Source organism: Hyalella azteca, unplaced genomic scaffold (assembly GCF_000764305.2).
Source record: "Hyalella azteca isolate HAZT.00-mixed unplaced genomic scaffold, Hazt_2.0.2 contig3348, whole genome shotgun sequence".
Taxonomy (NCBI): domain Eukaryota; kingdom Metazoa; phylum Arthropoda; class Malacostraca; order Amphipoda; family Hyalellidae; genus Hyalella; species Hyalella azteca.
Window position 1 is genome coordinate 125,441 of NW_025933599.1, and position 15,262 is coordinate 140,702.

Here is a 15,262-nt window from a genome sequence, read left to right on the forward strand (position 1 = left end):
GTTAGGTGGTGGGGCAGCTTTAGGCGGTGTGGCAGCGTTAGGCAGTGTGGCAGCGTTAGGTGGTGGGGCAGCAGTGTGGCAGCGTTAGGTGGTGTGGCAGCGTTAGGCGGTGTGGCAGCGTTAGGCGGTGTGGCAGCGTTAGGCGGTGTGGTAGCGTTACGCGGTGTGGCAGCGTTAGACGCTGTGGCAGCGTTAGACGGTGTGGCAGCGTTAGGCGGTGTGGCAACGTTCCGTATAAGCAGCAGCAACTATCATGGGAGCTGACGCTGCAGTTGCTGGCAGTGCATCCATGGCAGGCTTGGTGTGTGTGTGTTGTGTCTCAAATGCAACGTTGCCTGTTCTGAGTTCTGAGTTAACCCCTGCACCAATCAAGAAGAAAATTATTTGGTTAGTTCAATTTCAAATTTTCAGAAAACATCTCACAATCTAAGTGGCTTTATTGTCTTGAGGTTAATTATTAGATTGGCAGAAATTTCTCTCTCCTAAATTGGAAAAATGGAACAAATACTTAGACTTGGTCCTTTTCAATTTTAGAAAAGTACAATAATTTGCTCTCGAGAATTAATCAGCATGTTTTTCCTTTGTACATATTTAAAATAAAGTTGACATTCTCTCACAGAACTCTAATCCAACTACAACTAGAACGAGTATGTAAAATGTTTAATATAGAATGTTTTGTTCGGTAAAACTGATTAATTTTTCTCACATCTTATTATGCACATAAAGTTGTTAGACTGCATCAGATATAATGATAAAATGTGATTAGTTATTTGGAGAGTTCGCTAATAACTGAAGGAAATTTCGAATTTCTGTATTATACTAAATGAGCTCAAAAGTGTGTAGATTGAAAAAATTTATTTTTATATGAAAAAGTCTTTCATAATTTTGATGAAAATATATTTTCGGCCCTCAATATTATCACTAGATTAAAATTCACGAAGGCTTTTACTCTCCTTAAGTTTGAGTGCGAATATTGCGTAGGGATTACGGTGTGAGTATAATCCCTGTTTACATGCAACAATATCAAGCATTTAAACATAAAAATTTGCGCGCTCTTGATGCCTTTACCCAGTCGTATACTTGTTTTACCTGCCAATAACAGATTCATTACACTAGTACAATATGTGCGTATCTTCATAGAACCTATCATCGCAGAACTTACCTCGTCACCTTCTCGTTCGTTATCTGTAAAAATTCGTAGAAACCCGAGTACTTCCGTTTGAGATTTTACGGAGAATTTTGTTTCCTGAGCGTGCTAATATTATATTAATTACCTTTTAGCAGTCAGAACGCATGATCCATACATTTATGATCTCGGACGCATGTGTAAGGAAACTTGAATTGTTGCAGTCTCATCGAGAAGAGAAATATAATAGCATTTCTTAGCCTTCAACCAAAACTCACTCTATAATTACGAGTTTAACTTATTAATTAGGAAAGGGAACTGACGAATTCCATGATCATTGCCTAATTTCAACACCCATAACAATCCTAAAAAAATATTCGTGACCAATATATAGTTTCTACTATCGAAGACATATTCGTTGTGAACTTTGAATTATTATTATTATCATTATAATTATTATTATTATTATTATAATTATTATTTTTATAAATATTATTATTATTATTATTATAATTATTATAATTATTTTCATAAATGATATTAACCCTTTTATAACTATTAATAAGAATTTATAATTGAATGTAATGTTTTTCTTGAATTTAGGAATCAATCAGGATGCGGTTTGCGTGGGTGGTGCTTGGACTGAGCCTCCTGCTGCCGATGGTGAGCTCGTTCGTCACGTACATCTTCATCTCCATGCTCACCAAACCTATCGCCCTCGATACCACCCAGGCCACCATACTCTGTCTCGCACTCATGAAGGTCAATAATAATCACGATGTTGAATATAAATAATATACAGTAGATTTAGTATGCTGCGACTCTAACACGTTTTCAAACTCGTTTCATGATTATCTATCTGTAAAGAAAACTTATATTAATTCTTTGTATGCATTACATGAGGTATACTTTGCATGTGTTATTCATGATCGTTTGCGCGGTTTTGGGTTTATAAAAGTCAGCCATTTTTTGCTAGTATGTTAATTAAAATACAGCAAAGACCTAAAAATCTGGGCTATAGCTAAATACAATAAATTATATAATAAATGAAAAAAATAACGAAATAAAATACCTTGTTTGAAGAATTGTTCTTCAAAGTCCTGAACCAATCAAGTCGTACTAATAACAAACAGTATTTTCAATTTGTGGTAACTTTAATTGCAGGCTTATTTTTCTTATTTGCAAATCATTTTACAGATGGCACTACTAGCGAGCACTGGAATTTTCCCCGTAAACATGGACCTGCTTTTTGAGCAAGTATTTGGCACTGGAACTTATCCATCGGACGACGACGCAACGACCACCGAAGTGCCCCTCGAAGAACCGGACCTCGACGCTGACCCGAGGAGTGAGAGGGACAGGAGGGCGGTGGACAGTGCCGGAAATATTTTCACTCCCTTCTTGTACAAGGTGAACTTTACAAATGTCTTCACTCCCTACCTGTACAAGGTGAACTTTGCAAAGGTCTTTACTCCATACTTGTACAAGGTGAACTTTGCAAAGGTCTTTACTCCATACTTGTACAAGGTGAACTTTGCAAATGTCTTCACTCCCTACCTGTACAAGGTGAACTTTACAAAGGTCTTTACTTTGTGAACTTTGCGACTAGGTTTGAGATGATACAGTGTACATTTCTCTGGATGGATGATCTGGAATCGGGTGTTGGTGGTTATTCAGCAACTTCGTTACTATGTCCAATTGCACCAATCGAATGTCACATGAAATTTTATTTAGAGGAATGATTTTCACTTTTTATGGAATTGATTAGTAATTAACCTTGTTTTTAAAATTCAGGCGTTCAATTAACTGCAATAGAAACTTTTTTGATGAAATCCAGACTTTTTTGATTCGAACATGACTATTTGGATTACAATATAATTCCATCAATAGATATGGAATATATTACAAAAAGGTTTCTCTACGTTTGATCGGAGTTAAAAGACCTGCTGACAGTTCTGAAATTATCAAGTTCAAGTGCCTCTTACCGAAACCGCGTCTGTTAGCGTAGTTTAGATTTTAGAGCTGCCCTCTACCTCTGATTAATAAATCTTTGATGATTTTTTCTTCAATTTACACTTTTTCGTTTCGTTCTGGATTTGTAACTCATCTGTAGGTTCCTGATGTGGCCAAAACTCCATGTTTGCGTCGGTTTCTATGCGAAATAGAAACCGTGATTCGGACCAGTGACGATTTCGAGAACAAGCCTTCAGAGAACGACGCGGACCGACACCCGGAGGAAGAGGTGGACGTGGAGTCTTCGGATCCGCAAATCGAACTTTACACGGAGGCTGTGCGTGCGTTGTACGGATACGACAGCCCGTCAGCCCCGGACTCCAGCCCGGCAACGGAGCGCGCCTTGTCGCTCATGCAGTCTTTGACGGGCAAAAGTTGTGAAGAAGCTTACAAGCTTTGTTCTGGCTGGTATAAGAATACGTAAGCCTTGTCGCTCATGCAGTCTTTGACGGGCAAAAGTTGTGAAGAAGTTTACAAGCTTTGTTCTAGCAGGTGAGAATACGTACGTCTTGTCGCTCATAGCTGTTCTGTCAGTTTACAAGCTTTGTTCTGGCAGATGAAGATGTGATTTCACGTTATGCTGCCACATTTTATTCATTGCCTTTAGCGCTTGGACTTGGATGGGTGCAATAATTCACATTTATTTGCATTATACTTTATATTCAAATTTTATAACCACCTAATCAAAGTTGGTTTTTCAGGTACACTGCCCCGATGGTGTTCAAAGTGGTCTTTGATGAACTTGGATTCCGGGCGAAAGACGAATTATGAAACTTCACAAATGAGCAAATGTGGATATAAATGACAAGTTCCTATCGATGTTTCGTCACAGGGCATTTCTTACCGAATGCGCTTTATGTTATGAAAAGCTACCTATATAAGTTCAATATTCAGAAGTCAGTATATTTTCATATCAAATCGAAAATTTATCTAATTGAACTCACCAAATAGGAATAATACAAATCTGCCAAGAAAGGTAAGCACGATCATCCATTATTGTCGATCGTATTCGTCTCATTATTATGGGAGCCTATTTAAACAGGCTCGGTGCAACGAAAGTTGCCATTATTTAGTTAATCAAATAATGCCACCACGATTTATTGGAGCTTTATTTGTGATGTGATAATATGTAGGTGGGACCTGAAGTGATGATAACCGCATAACTTGAAATTAACGTCAGAATTTTTGAGTTGGCATTATTTTAAATGGATAGATGGAATATGAATGGAAAGTAGAACAATTTTTACAGTGGCTCTAACTACTTATTAAACGCAAAAATTAGAGGCTTCTGCCCTTCGTCTAGACTAGAGGAAGAGAAATGACTCTTGCATTTTATAATAATAAGTTTGCATGCGTCATAAATTAACAAAACGCAGCGTCTCTGACTGAGGCGGGACGAGACGGGTAATTTCCCAGATGAAATAACGAGACGAAGCTAGGAAAAATTAGTCCCATCAATATAATCCGGGCAATAACTGTAACCCGATACTCAAAAATTTTGTTCCTGGCCTTAATAAACGTTACAGGAGAGACAAATGACGAGAAGATCAGACATTTTATCACAATAAAAGAGAAAACAGACATTCCATTGCTATAGGAGACAAAAAGATACATTCCATTGCGATAGGAGACAAAAAGATACAAAAATACACACAAATTGATAGTGATTGTTTTCATATTGTTTTCCAAACCTTTGTAAGACCCACGGAGCAAAGTTTATTTATTGTTTTATATTTTGGGGTTGGAATAGCAAGGCAATACCAGTTAGTATTTTCCGGATAGTTGGTACGCCTGCGCGTAGCACCAGGATTTTGATTTTTTAAACTATTTAGTAAGCGTTTTACGAGTATATCATGCACTGTTTGACTATATTTTAAGTCAAAATAAAATTTTCAATCCGTTTTGAATCGGCAACGACGCAGAGGCGATATCTAGGTATTTATCGGGAAATAAAAGACGATCAATTATGTAAAATATCATGCAATTTATTATTCAAATATCACATTGAGTATTAACTGATATTTCTCGTTGTAAGATGCATGTGTATATAGTAAGAAAAATACTACAGCTCATATTTTATACGGCTGTCTCGTCTCGTTTTGGTACATTTTTCTACTCTCCAGAGTACAAAATTATTTATTGCATTTATCTTCTTTATAGCAGTCCAATTAGTTTTATTGCCTTGTTAACTTTATACATGTATTTAACATAGTCAAAAGTACATTAGATGATTAGACTCCTGAACCTGTTTTGAGGACCACGTGGAAAGTACTTGCTATATACTTTTTTGTGTTTAAACATAATAAAATTTCTAATTTGTTTGTAATATTTGGATGACAAAATAGTATTTATTTATTGTAGCATGGCCAATTTTTTATTACCATTCATCTATACCTTGAAGAAGTGTTATCTTGTCGCTCGCAATGAGGACCGAAACGTGCAAGCTGATCCTGCAAAATAATACCATACATTAATATAATTATGATCACTCGTGATTAGCGGAGTTAATTTGTTATGACGAATAAACTCGGTGGTGTCAGTATGAGCCACGTACGTGATGCGACTTCTTTCGTATGATTGCACCGTGTCGAATAATGTGCTATAAGCTCGAAACGAAACTTTTTCTAGCTCTCTCGCTAGAAAAAGTTGGCGCTTTTCTGTTGGCGCTTTCATTCTCGATATAGATCCGCGAGAACGGGGTTTATTTAATATTAAATTTTATATTATTATTTTATGTTTCCTTGCTTAAGATTTGCAATACACTTTCCTGTTGTTGTTTAACTTCTCGACCATGAAGTCTAGGTACCATCTCAGCTGTCACTTATTCAGCAATTTAGAGTGTCCTTGCTATATTTGCTGGTCTTCTTGGAGTAACCAATTCCGAATTGTATACGGACAAATACAAAGGTCCAGTGTATCGTAACGGCAAATTTTGTCTCAGTTAAATTTGATCTAGAATGATGGGACAGAGAAATAAAATAGAGTTATGCGTGGTTATTATAAGGAGCTGGCCTACTTGAGCAGCTAGGGTCTCGGGTGGATCAGGAATGACGCCCAACTCTTAGCATAGCGGCGAGATGCCGCGAAGTTGGAAGCCAGGCTGCAGGCTATTTTACAGTGTTCTGGTCCTACACAGTTAGGGACGAGAGCAGCAGGCAGCGAGATGTTGCTACAGTAGGTGGCCTCAAGGATGGAGGCAGCTGGTAACGAAGAAGAGAACTAATCGAGGAAATGTATAGAAATACAAGTTGTAATGTGAGTCCAGATCATGGCTTGCAGAGCTAAGTGATATACAGATTTCTAGATCAAAATCTTGTAGTTCATTAAGGTATCAGTTTATATGCGATCACATGAAGGCTTTGAAAGTGTATGGTCATATAAGTGCTATTAACACGGATGTTATTCAGTTTAATCAGACACGTGAGCAATAATATTGTTGCTGTCAAGCCGTTGCTAACCTGGAAGTCGTTGCAAGAATAGGTGCTTTATATCCAGTTATATCGTGAGCTGAAAAGGCTTTTATTTATGGAAGCAGTTCAAATAAACAAACCTCGCGGTTCCAAATAAAATAATCCAGGGATGCACATATTATAAACTGTAAGCATATACAAGCTATCATAACCCCTAACGTTTTTCTGTTTTAACCACGAAGCCAGGCAAGCGAGTTAATTAAAAAATCCAATAAACGAAGAAACTTCACTTACTTTTCCATCTTCTGTTTGATATGAGACAACATCCCCAACATTTATCCAAATTAATTATTGTATACTAACAATTTCACATCAATAGTAAAACAATAACTCTAATTCATTGATTCTCTATTCCAATCGGAATTTTTTCATGAGTTTAGTTTATATTTTTCCATCTTATCGATATCTCACGTTTAACTAAACATCGTTCAAATTCAAATCTAGTTGTAAGCTGATTTAAACAAGTTTAAAGTTTTCCTAGTTCTAAACTCTATTTTCCCTGCTGAGAATGCAACCAGAGCGTCATTTCCATTTTTCAGTAAAAGATCGTGGGGCTGATTCTGATAATATTAAATATAAATTATTTTTGCCAGTCACAAAAGCGCTCCCTCTATTCGTTACTCACAGGGCGATTTTGCCGTCACGTTGATCGAGGCTGGGGCGCTCTACGGCCGAGTCTCTGGCGACCGTCTGGAACACCGCGGCAGAGGCAGCCACGGAATGTAGACCAAAAAGCGGACATAGAGAAGCTGATTTACGTTCGGTCCGAGTCCTAGGCGGTTCCTAATTCAGGCTCGCCAGGCTCGCCAAATTTTGATAGGGAAGCTTCTCTATGTCCGCTTTTTGGTCTACATTCCGGTCCCCGAATCAGACAGCTACCAGAGCCTGGTGAGGGGACTGAAGGGATTCTGCCAACTATTGCCCTACTCTCAGGAGACCATAAAGTCGGCCAGGAGGTTCTGACTAGTCGCTGATTGCGATCAGTTGGCCAACTGACCCAGAATAACTCTAACACGAACATTGCAACTCTGGGGCAGAGGCTGAAGCATACCCCGAATTTTGTTAGGAAATTAACATTACGGCCGCCGTACATAGCGTGTATATGAGCACTACATGCAAGTTTCATTGTGTACAAAAATAAAATAACAACTGGCCTGGCTGCAAACTTCTAAAGCGAAAAATTCTGGATTGAGAAATACCTAAATGAGAGAATAACGAGATAGCAGGATGCCCTCATTACGCAATAGTGCTGTTGCCAAATTTCAATTTCAAATCCCTTCAAGAAACGACTGAAGGTGTTCCTGATCGCAATCACGGATCGGCACCAATATCAGTGGCAAGGAGCAAGCAACAGCATCGTGCATCAGCTGACCCAACTGAGGGCAGATGCGTGGTAGTTACAACTTGGCTCCGGGACCTTTGGCGGATAGGACGACTTGCCTGCCGGGGCTGATGGCGGCGGAATGCTAAGGCGGCGTAATACTTCAGCATGGTAAAGTAATAAAGGTAATACTTCAGCATGGTCGTAAAGGTAATACTTCATGGTCGTAAAGGTAATACGTAAAGGTAATACTTCAGCATGGTCTGGGATGGCGATATACGACGGATCGCCTGCCGCCAGGTCGCTTCGTAAGTTAAGGTCCCGGTTACTCTGAGTGGCTCACATGCCGGCTGGTCGAAGGAAGTATACTAGACGTACTCAAGTCAGGGTCCTGGCTTACTCAAAAAGCAGGGTTGTCGTAATGCAACGCAAACTTTGTTAAGAATTATTAAAAACTGCCAATTTTAGAGTTTTATAACAGTTTTTATTCGCGAATGAATAAAAAATTGCTTTATCTAACTGATATAGCCAAAGTTAACTTTCCATGTCAAGATTAACAGGGAAGTTATTCATGCCTAAGTGAGCATTGAACTCTGCATTTTTGTATTAATTAATCATCGCGAGAATGAAACTAGGAAGACTTCGGACGAATACGAGTGGCACACGAAATTTTTATTTGAGTTCTAAATTCACATCATTTAAGCTGCTAAAGAATGCTTCGATTGTTCACTTCAGAAGCCGTTTAATACCGAATGAAGCTCCACTGGCCAGCTGTCTAAAAAAAAATTTGACGCCGGTAAACGCTCTATTCTTTTGAAATCTATTATCAATTTCCCGGGTGGAAAAATTTAACGACGATTAAGTTATTAAGTGACATTTTCCAAGCAACAAAACTGAAGTTAAATTATCAACTTTGATACTTATGTAAACCTCTTCATTTGTGCGATATAGTGCCATTGGATTCAAATTAAATTCAAATTTTAGTATAATTAGTGACATTCATCCCTTCTTAAAATCACTTCTAACTGCAAGTAATTAGATTTATCTGCAGATAACCGCCACTGACAAGTCACCCTGCAGCATTTCACCAGACGACGAACAGTTTTCACTTCTTAACAGAGTTAACCTTCATCTCTAACGTAGCCCACCCCTAACGTCAACCTTCCAACCATTTAATGTTAACCTAGTGCATGGAAGCCCATGTTAATTAAATAGTTGTTTGGAGGACAATAAAATCGTAATACTGAAATAAAGTTTATAAGTTGTATAGCACTATTTTATGGCTAGCTTAAATTCTACAAGTAACGAGGAAATTGGCAATATAATTTTCCAATTACCTCACTCGATCTAGAGGAGAAATATATAACGACGTTGAAAAATTAAAGAAACTGGCAGAAGCAAATAAATAGGGTTCAGTGATAAGGATCAACGCATTTTTCGAACGTTCTACAATTCAAATAAATTTGTTATCGGAGCTAAGGTTCAATTCAAAGATGCACAGTAGAAACGCGCACGAATCTTCCAATAACGAACTTAGATTTCTTCTAAGTACGTATTACAACTTTTACGATTAAATAAAAATCGAACCTATGTCAATTCAAAATCAGGCCCCCAATATCTAGTGCTCGCAACAGTGTAAAGAGCCCTTAGAAGACTGGTAATGCTCACAATCTATCGATGTAAGTCTAGGCCAGTACAAATGACTGCCCGAAATGGAGCGGCCGTCCAATTCAGCCTTTTTATAGTTGCCATTTGTTTCTGGCGAGCAGTAATTATCCTTCAGGTTCTCGCGCAGAATGAAACTTTATATTTAGTAGGAATTCGCAAGTATACGTAACCACAATTTAACAATAGGTCTTGGTTAAAAATCCACGATTCCCGCGGAAGCAGCGTGTATTTGCAAATTTCCATCTTCATAATTTGGCATTCAGAAGCTAAAATTTCCATCTATAGAAATAATGCAAGGACTTTTCACTTCATGAAGATGTGTCAAGAGACTGTAATGCAGGACGTACCCAGACAACCAAAAAAGTTTGTGGTTTATGCAGTACTTTATTTCTGTCAACTCAAGTGTTAACCTTTACACAAACCATGACATTACGTACGTCACTGGGTTAATAAAAATGTTGTCTACTAATGCATCTCCAGCACATAAAATCAATTTTGCATTAGCTGGTGGACACGCAGTAATTTTAGATTTCTCAGATTCGTGAAGTTTGGCAAATCGCTTTTGTCTTAACTTTGGTACGGAAGATTCGTCTCCGGCCTTAGTGGCACTCGCCTCGTTTAAATCAAATACGTCGGCATCTGTGGATAGGCTGGGATTTTGCAGAGATAGAGACTCGAAAAAGTCATTAATGGATGCTTGGCGCTTCTCGTCAGCACCAATGCGCGAACTACGGTCAGGCAAACCATTTCCACTTGGATCATTTTCCGCTATATCCAATATTGTGGGAGGTCGAACCCGATTCTCAGAAGATTTGAGGGGGTCCGAGTTTCGTCCTTCAGATAAAGGCTCGTTTGAAAACTGCGAGTGCGGTTCCAAAGGTAAGGGTTCTAGGTTTAATCCAGGAACTTTCTCCGTCAGCACATAGCTCTGCACGTTTGGAGGAATCGGCAGCTGGTTCTGAGCATGGTTCAATTGAGGCGGAGCTGCTTGTCCCAACTTTTCAAAAGATTGTCTAGGTTCTATTGGTGCAGTAGAGTGCGCTTGATTCAGTCCAGCAACTGGAGCCTGCGGAGGTTGTATTTGAGGGGCTGTGAGTTGCGGTGAAGGTTTAGATGAAGCGCGAGGATCTCCGACAGACGGGGCAAGCTGAGAGGGGATGGGTCGCAGGTACACGTTCCCGTCGGCGTCAAATAAGACTTTCTGTTCGCTTGACGTTGTCGGGCCTGAATACCCCGTGGCCTGTCGAAAATACATGTTAAAATGACTAATCACGTAGAACTAAAGAATTTCACTAATGGAGATCGTGAATAAATTACATTTTCACAGACGTGCAGGTTAATTTTGATCCTTTGAGATGGTTTTATTCAGTAGTTACTATTTGAATAGACTGGAGAGGGAGCATTTTATACCCAAATGGTCAAATAATACGACCATGTGCTTCTTCAAGTAGAGGCTCGTCATTTTACAGCTTAACTAAGAGCGACACAAATTAAAAAGAATGTCTATTTATTGACATTTAAACCAGCCTTTGTCGAAAAATTAATGTCTACTCCATGTCCGTAGGAGTGCAGCAACGCCGTTTCCAGAATTCCTCAAGATCCGGAATTACTACAACTACAAACCTCTTCTTGCCAATTGAAAAGCCATGCCAGGTACAAGGAAAAAGATATCAGACCTACGAATCTCAAGTTGAACTTCTATTTATATGAACAAGTGAAAATTCAAAACGACTAACACTCACAGGAGCTTCGAAGACTTGTTGTTGGGGCAGCCGTGGCGGAGGTGGCGGCGGCAGTTGCAGCTTTGGCTGCTGTGGCTGCAGAATTTGTGGCTGAATCGGCCGCTGTGGTAGAAGCTGCAGCTGTGGTCTCGTTGGTTGTGGCGGCAGTTGCAGCGGTGGCTGTGGCGGCAGTTGTGGTTGCGGTGGTTGAGGCGGCAGCTGTGGTTGCGGTGGCTGTGGCGATGGTTTAGCTGCAAGCGGCTGACTTCCAAGACCTTGCAGCACAGAAAAAACACCACCCAGAAGTTGGGGTGTCGAGTATTCTTCTCCAGGTGGAAAGTTCGATTTAATAGCTCGTCCCAAGTAATCCATTGTGGCTTCATCAATTGGCTGCGAGTTTTTGTAATTTCCTGCCACGTTTTTGCCACTCTTCAAGTACAGGTCGTAATCGCCGTGGTAGGTCTCTTCGAACACCCTCATCAAGTGATTGTGGTCAGCAATTTGTTCTTCATTCATGTACATTTGAAGGAACTTTTTGAATTTGGGGTTTAGCTATTGAAAAAAAAAATTAGAGTGCATCATCAAGTGAATCCTAAGTTTAACGGTAATTCAGCCTTACTTACGCTCAACTACAACAAAATTATTTCAATTATATTCATGCACCTGAAAGAATCCCTTCAAATTCAAACCACTGAAATGTGCGTCTATATGCGCTGCGAGCGATAGAATCCCTATCCGAAATGACGAGCCGAAATCCTAATGTAACCTACGCGTTCTTTCACAGGTTCTCATCAAAATTCATGTTCATCGTTAGGTTCGATGATATAAAACAGGGAGATGCAAGTCAGAACTTACGCGGTAACCTTTGCCGTATATCGACGTCATCACGTAGCCGAAACTCGGCGTCATGAAGTCCAGAGTGAATAACAAGTTGTTCAGGAAGTCTGATCCTATCTGACGAGGAGAATGCAGGTATTGGAGACAAAATCAGAGTGAAAGGCGACCAATTCAATGTATCCAGAAAACCTATACTTCATCAGGGATGGTCCCACCCACAGAGTTTTCGGTTATTCTTCCAAGAATCTAAAATGAAATCATGCTAGATAATTACATTCGACACACGTAAGTGCAGTGGTAATTTCCAAACCATTCACAAAACACTAGAGAAAATAAATGTAGCAAATTCCATGCATCAATGTTCAGGCCTATTCCTTCTTACTTGCGTGCTGCCTTGCTGCAGCGCATATAAGGCACGTTGAAACGAATCTATCAACGATCGACCTTCAGCTTTCAAGGATCTCCTGGCGCGTTGCAGAATCCTGTTGGCCATCTCTTCGTCACTCATGGAAGAGCTGGCAGTGCAAACTAGCACCGTAAGACAAAATAACCTGAAATCGTATTTTCGTTACGGGAAAGCAGTTACAAGAAAACAAATTACGCAATATGCGCCTACGTGTAAATATGGTTCACAAAGATCAATTTGAAAAAATCGTAATAATTACACTTTCATTCAAACATCCTACTCATAAGCTGTGAATCTGAAGATTCAAGGCAAAGTAAGCAGAACAATGGCTACACAATGTTTACACGAAGGTACATTCGGATACCTGCACTCTAAAACCTTTATTCATTACTGCACGACCGCTGTTTGGCAATCAACACCGTCTTGGCAGACTCTTCTTCGAATGAATATTGATACCCCCTATTGCTACTCAACCAAACCGGAATATACTCTTGATTAACTCACCTTCGATAATCTCCAGGACTACTCTATAGATCCGCTTAGCCTCCACATGATAGCCAAAAAGCTGTTACGCTCTCGATCACAGCCACAATTACCCCCTCAGACAATCTCACGATAACTGCAATCCACTCCACGCTGGTTCAAACACCAATTAATCTCGCCCTCTTTCAGAATAGCCTTCATCAATAAATTTCATTCTCCTGCGACTTTCATTCCACCATCAGCAACCCCAAAGTTATTAATCCACACCACACAAAATATTTGTAATTTCTTCCGCAACACCTGCACGTCCAATCGCACTCTGCGCTCGGGCATCAAACATTCCAGAGTCCCTACCACTGCCATTATATATAATATAAATTAGTCCTTTGACAATCGGCATTACTTTCATCTGACTAAGATGGAAGCGAAAGAGAGACTACTACAGGTGCAAATTGACTACTTTACGCTGAGCGCCATTTCACAACATTCCAGTAATTTTCGTGACCACAAAATCATGACTTCAAATCATATCTGAAGGGTCGATACGTTTCACGACGAAGTAATATTCAGAAACTATACTAAAATCTGAAGCATTGTTTAGCAGATTTCTGGATGTTCACGTAAGCGTTGCCAGGATGCGGTAGCAGTTTTCATTAATGGCAGCATTTAATGCAAGACAACAGTAACCTAACCTCGTCACGATCTTATGAACACCGCAAATTCACGAAGGAAGAATAAGGATTAAAATTTTGACCGGGTTACCGCATTTTATGGAAATTCGACAATTTATCCTTAAAATTTCCAGTCATGATCGAATTTAAATGGGATTGTTGAATTCGACCGAACTCAAGTCGCACATGAGACAGGACAACAATTAGCTATCCCAGACTGTCACAAATAATGAATTAACAAGTTAGAGATGGAACCGATCACACCATCCAACAAATACGGAATATCAAGGAGCTAAAAATATTTGGCATCACATATGCCAGAATAAATTATATCCATGAAAGACGTACGCATTCCACCTGAATATTCGCCTTCGAGTTCAAATATTCACAGTGCGAGATTTTGAAGAATTTCGAGATCAAATCAACAAAACGATACCACAGACCAAGTTACGTGCGCACTTGATGGCTTTCTTTCTTTACCCAAAACATGATCAAACCTACTGGAATCTTCCCTTTCTCACCTTAGCACTTTCATCCTGAAAAGTTTTCGATGCAAACAATACAACGACGGCTCAGCCCAACTGTACACGACCAAAGGACTACCAATGGCAGTGACGTCCGCGATGTTACCAAATGAAGGAAAAAATTACACCATGCTAAGTTTCATGTGATATGAAGTGCGACAAGCGTTCGACACGTGTTCACTGAAGGTGCGACATATTCTTTGAAAAAAATTATCCAGCCTGTGATCATTTTGGTGTGAAAGATATGTGAAAAAGGCTTTGATGTGAAACAATAAAACGGTCAAGGAATTTCCTCGAGGTTTAGGCGCAAGTTAAAGTTGAGATACAAGAGACATCGGCGTTGTTAGACCAAAACGACAAACGCGATGCAGTTTTGTATGTACGAATGATTTGCTTGTGATTGAGTCGCTGACACATATTTCAGTCGATGAGGAAGTCTATTTAAATAATCAAACGTTTAATAAAATTGCACCGCAACAGGCATTTTAACCCCGTTATGTTCTGAAATAATTCAAACAAACTTACACTCATGACAAGTTAGCCAGTGTTTACCCTTTATATTTTCGACTGACAACAGTAGCTACTATTAAGTTTCTTCAACTAAAATAGCAAAGTGTTTGTCAAAATTTTTCTCCTACTCTCTTGTAAGGATCCGTATCTCGGAACAGGCTAAGACAGCAAAAATGTACAATGTGTTTTTAGGGCAAGCTCTGCAGCAAAAGCTTCCGATAATCTTTTGAAATCTTACCTTTCTGATAATTTTTTGTTCCTGCTTCATTCTAGCAATGCTATACGTATATTCTATATACGTGAGTTACTTAAGAATTTAGTCATGTGACATCCTCGAAAATCAACAATCGCTGGCCTATATTCTTCAATTGAAAATAAGGAAATGGGTCATTGTTGAGTACCTGGTTAGATTGGGACAAATTACAGACGAAAGAATTAAAATTTACTCCTCTTCCTTCAAAATGTTATTTCCTCTAGGCCATTACAATTTTACCTTAAAACGGTAATAATGA

At 39.3% G+C, this 15,262-nt stretch overlaps 2 protein-coding genes across 2 annotated transcripts; one reads left to right on the forward strand and one right to left on the reverse strand.

Moving 5' to 3' along the window:
- Positions 1-299: 299 nt before the first annotated feature.
- LOC108668681 lies at positions 300-4,574 on the forward strand. The gene is made up of 5 exons (XM_018155923.2): positions 300-387; positions 1,730-1,888; positions 2,324-2,536; positions 3,240-3,547; positions 3,841-4,574. Exons 2-5 carry the CDS (start codon positions 1,742-1,744, stop codon positions 3,908-3,910), a joined length of 738 nt encoding a protein of 245 aa, XP_018011412.1. The 5' UTR covers positions 300-387; positions 1,730-1,741; the 3' UTR covers positions 3,911-4,574.
- A 4,842-nt stretch (positions 4,575-9,416) lies between these two features.
- On the reverse strand, positions 9,417-14,350 carry LOC108668680 (serine/arginine repetitive matrix protein 1). The gene is made up of 5 exons (XM_018155922.2): positions 14,238-14,350; positions 12,539-12,707; positions 12,175-12,273; positions 11,341-11,871; positions 9,417-10,838 (listed from the first exon to the last, which is right to left on the reverse strand). Exons 1-5 carry the CDS (start codon positions 14,249-14,251, stop codon positions 10,011-10,013), a joined length of 1,641 nt encoding a protein of 546 aa, XP_018011411.1. The 5' UTR covers positions 14,252-14,350; the 3' UTR covers positions 9,417-10,010.
- Positions 14,351-15,262: the final 912 nt, after the last annotated feature.

What these genes read in the sequence shown, in the direction of transcription:
- LOC108668681 (XM_018155923.2), top strand. Translation starts at nt 1,742, where the DNA reads ATGCGGTTTGCGTGGGTGGTGCTTGGACTGAGCCTCCTGCTGCCGATG. An exon ending in TCTGTCTCGCACTCATGAAG is followed by an intron (nt 1,889 to 2,323) that starts GTCAATAATAAT and finishes ATCATTTTACAG; the next exon opens with ATGGCACTACTAGCGAGCAC. An exon ending in TCACTCCCTTCTTGTACAAG is followed by an intron (nt 2,537 to 3,239) that starts GTGAACTTTACA and finishes ACTCATCTGTAG; the next exon opens with GTTCCTGATGTGGCCAAAAC.
- LOC108668680 (XM_018155922.2), bottom strand. An exon ending in TATACGGCAAAGGTTACCGC is followed by an intron (nt 11,872 to 12,174) that starts GTAAGTTCTGAC and finishes TTTTTTCAATAG; the next exon opens with CTAAACCCCAAATTCAAAAA. An exon ending in AACAAGTCTTCGAAGCTCCT is followed by an intron (nt 10,839 to 11,340) that starts GTGAGTGTTAGT and finishes TATTTTCGACAG; the next exon opens with GCCACGGGGTATTCAGGCCC.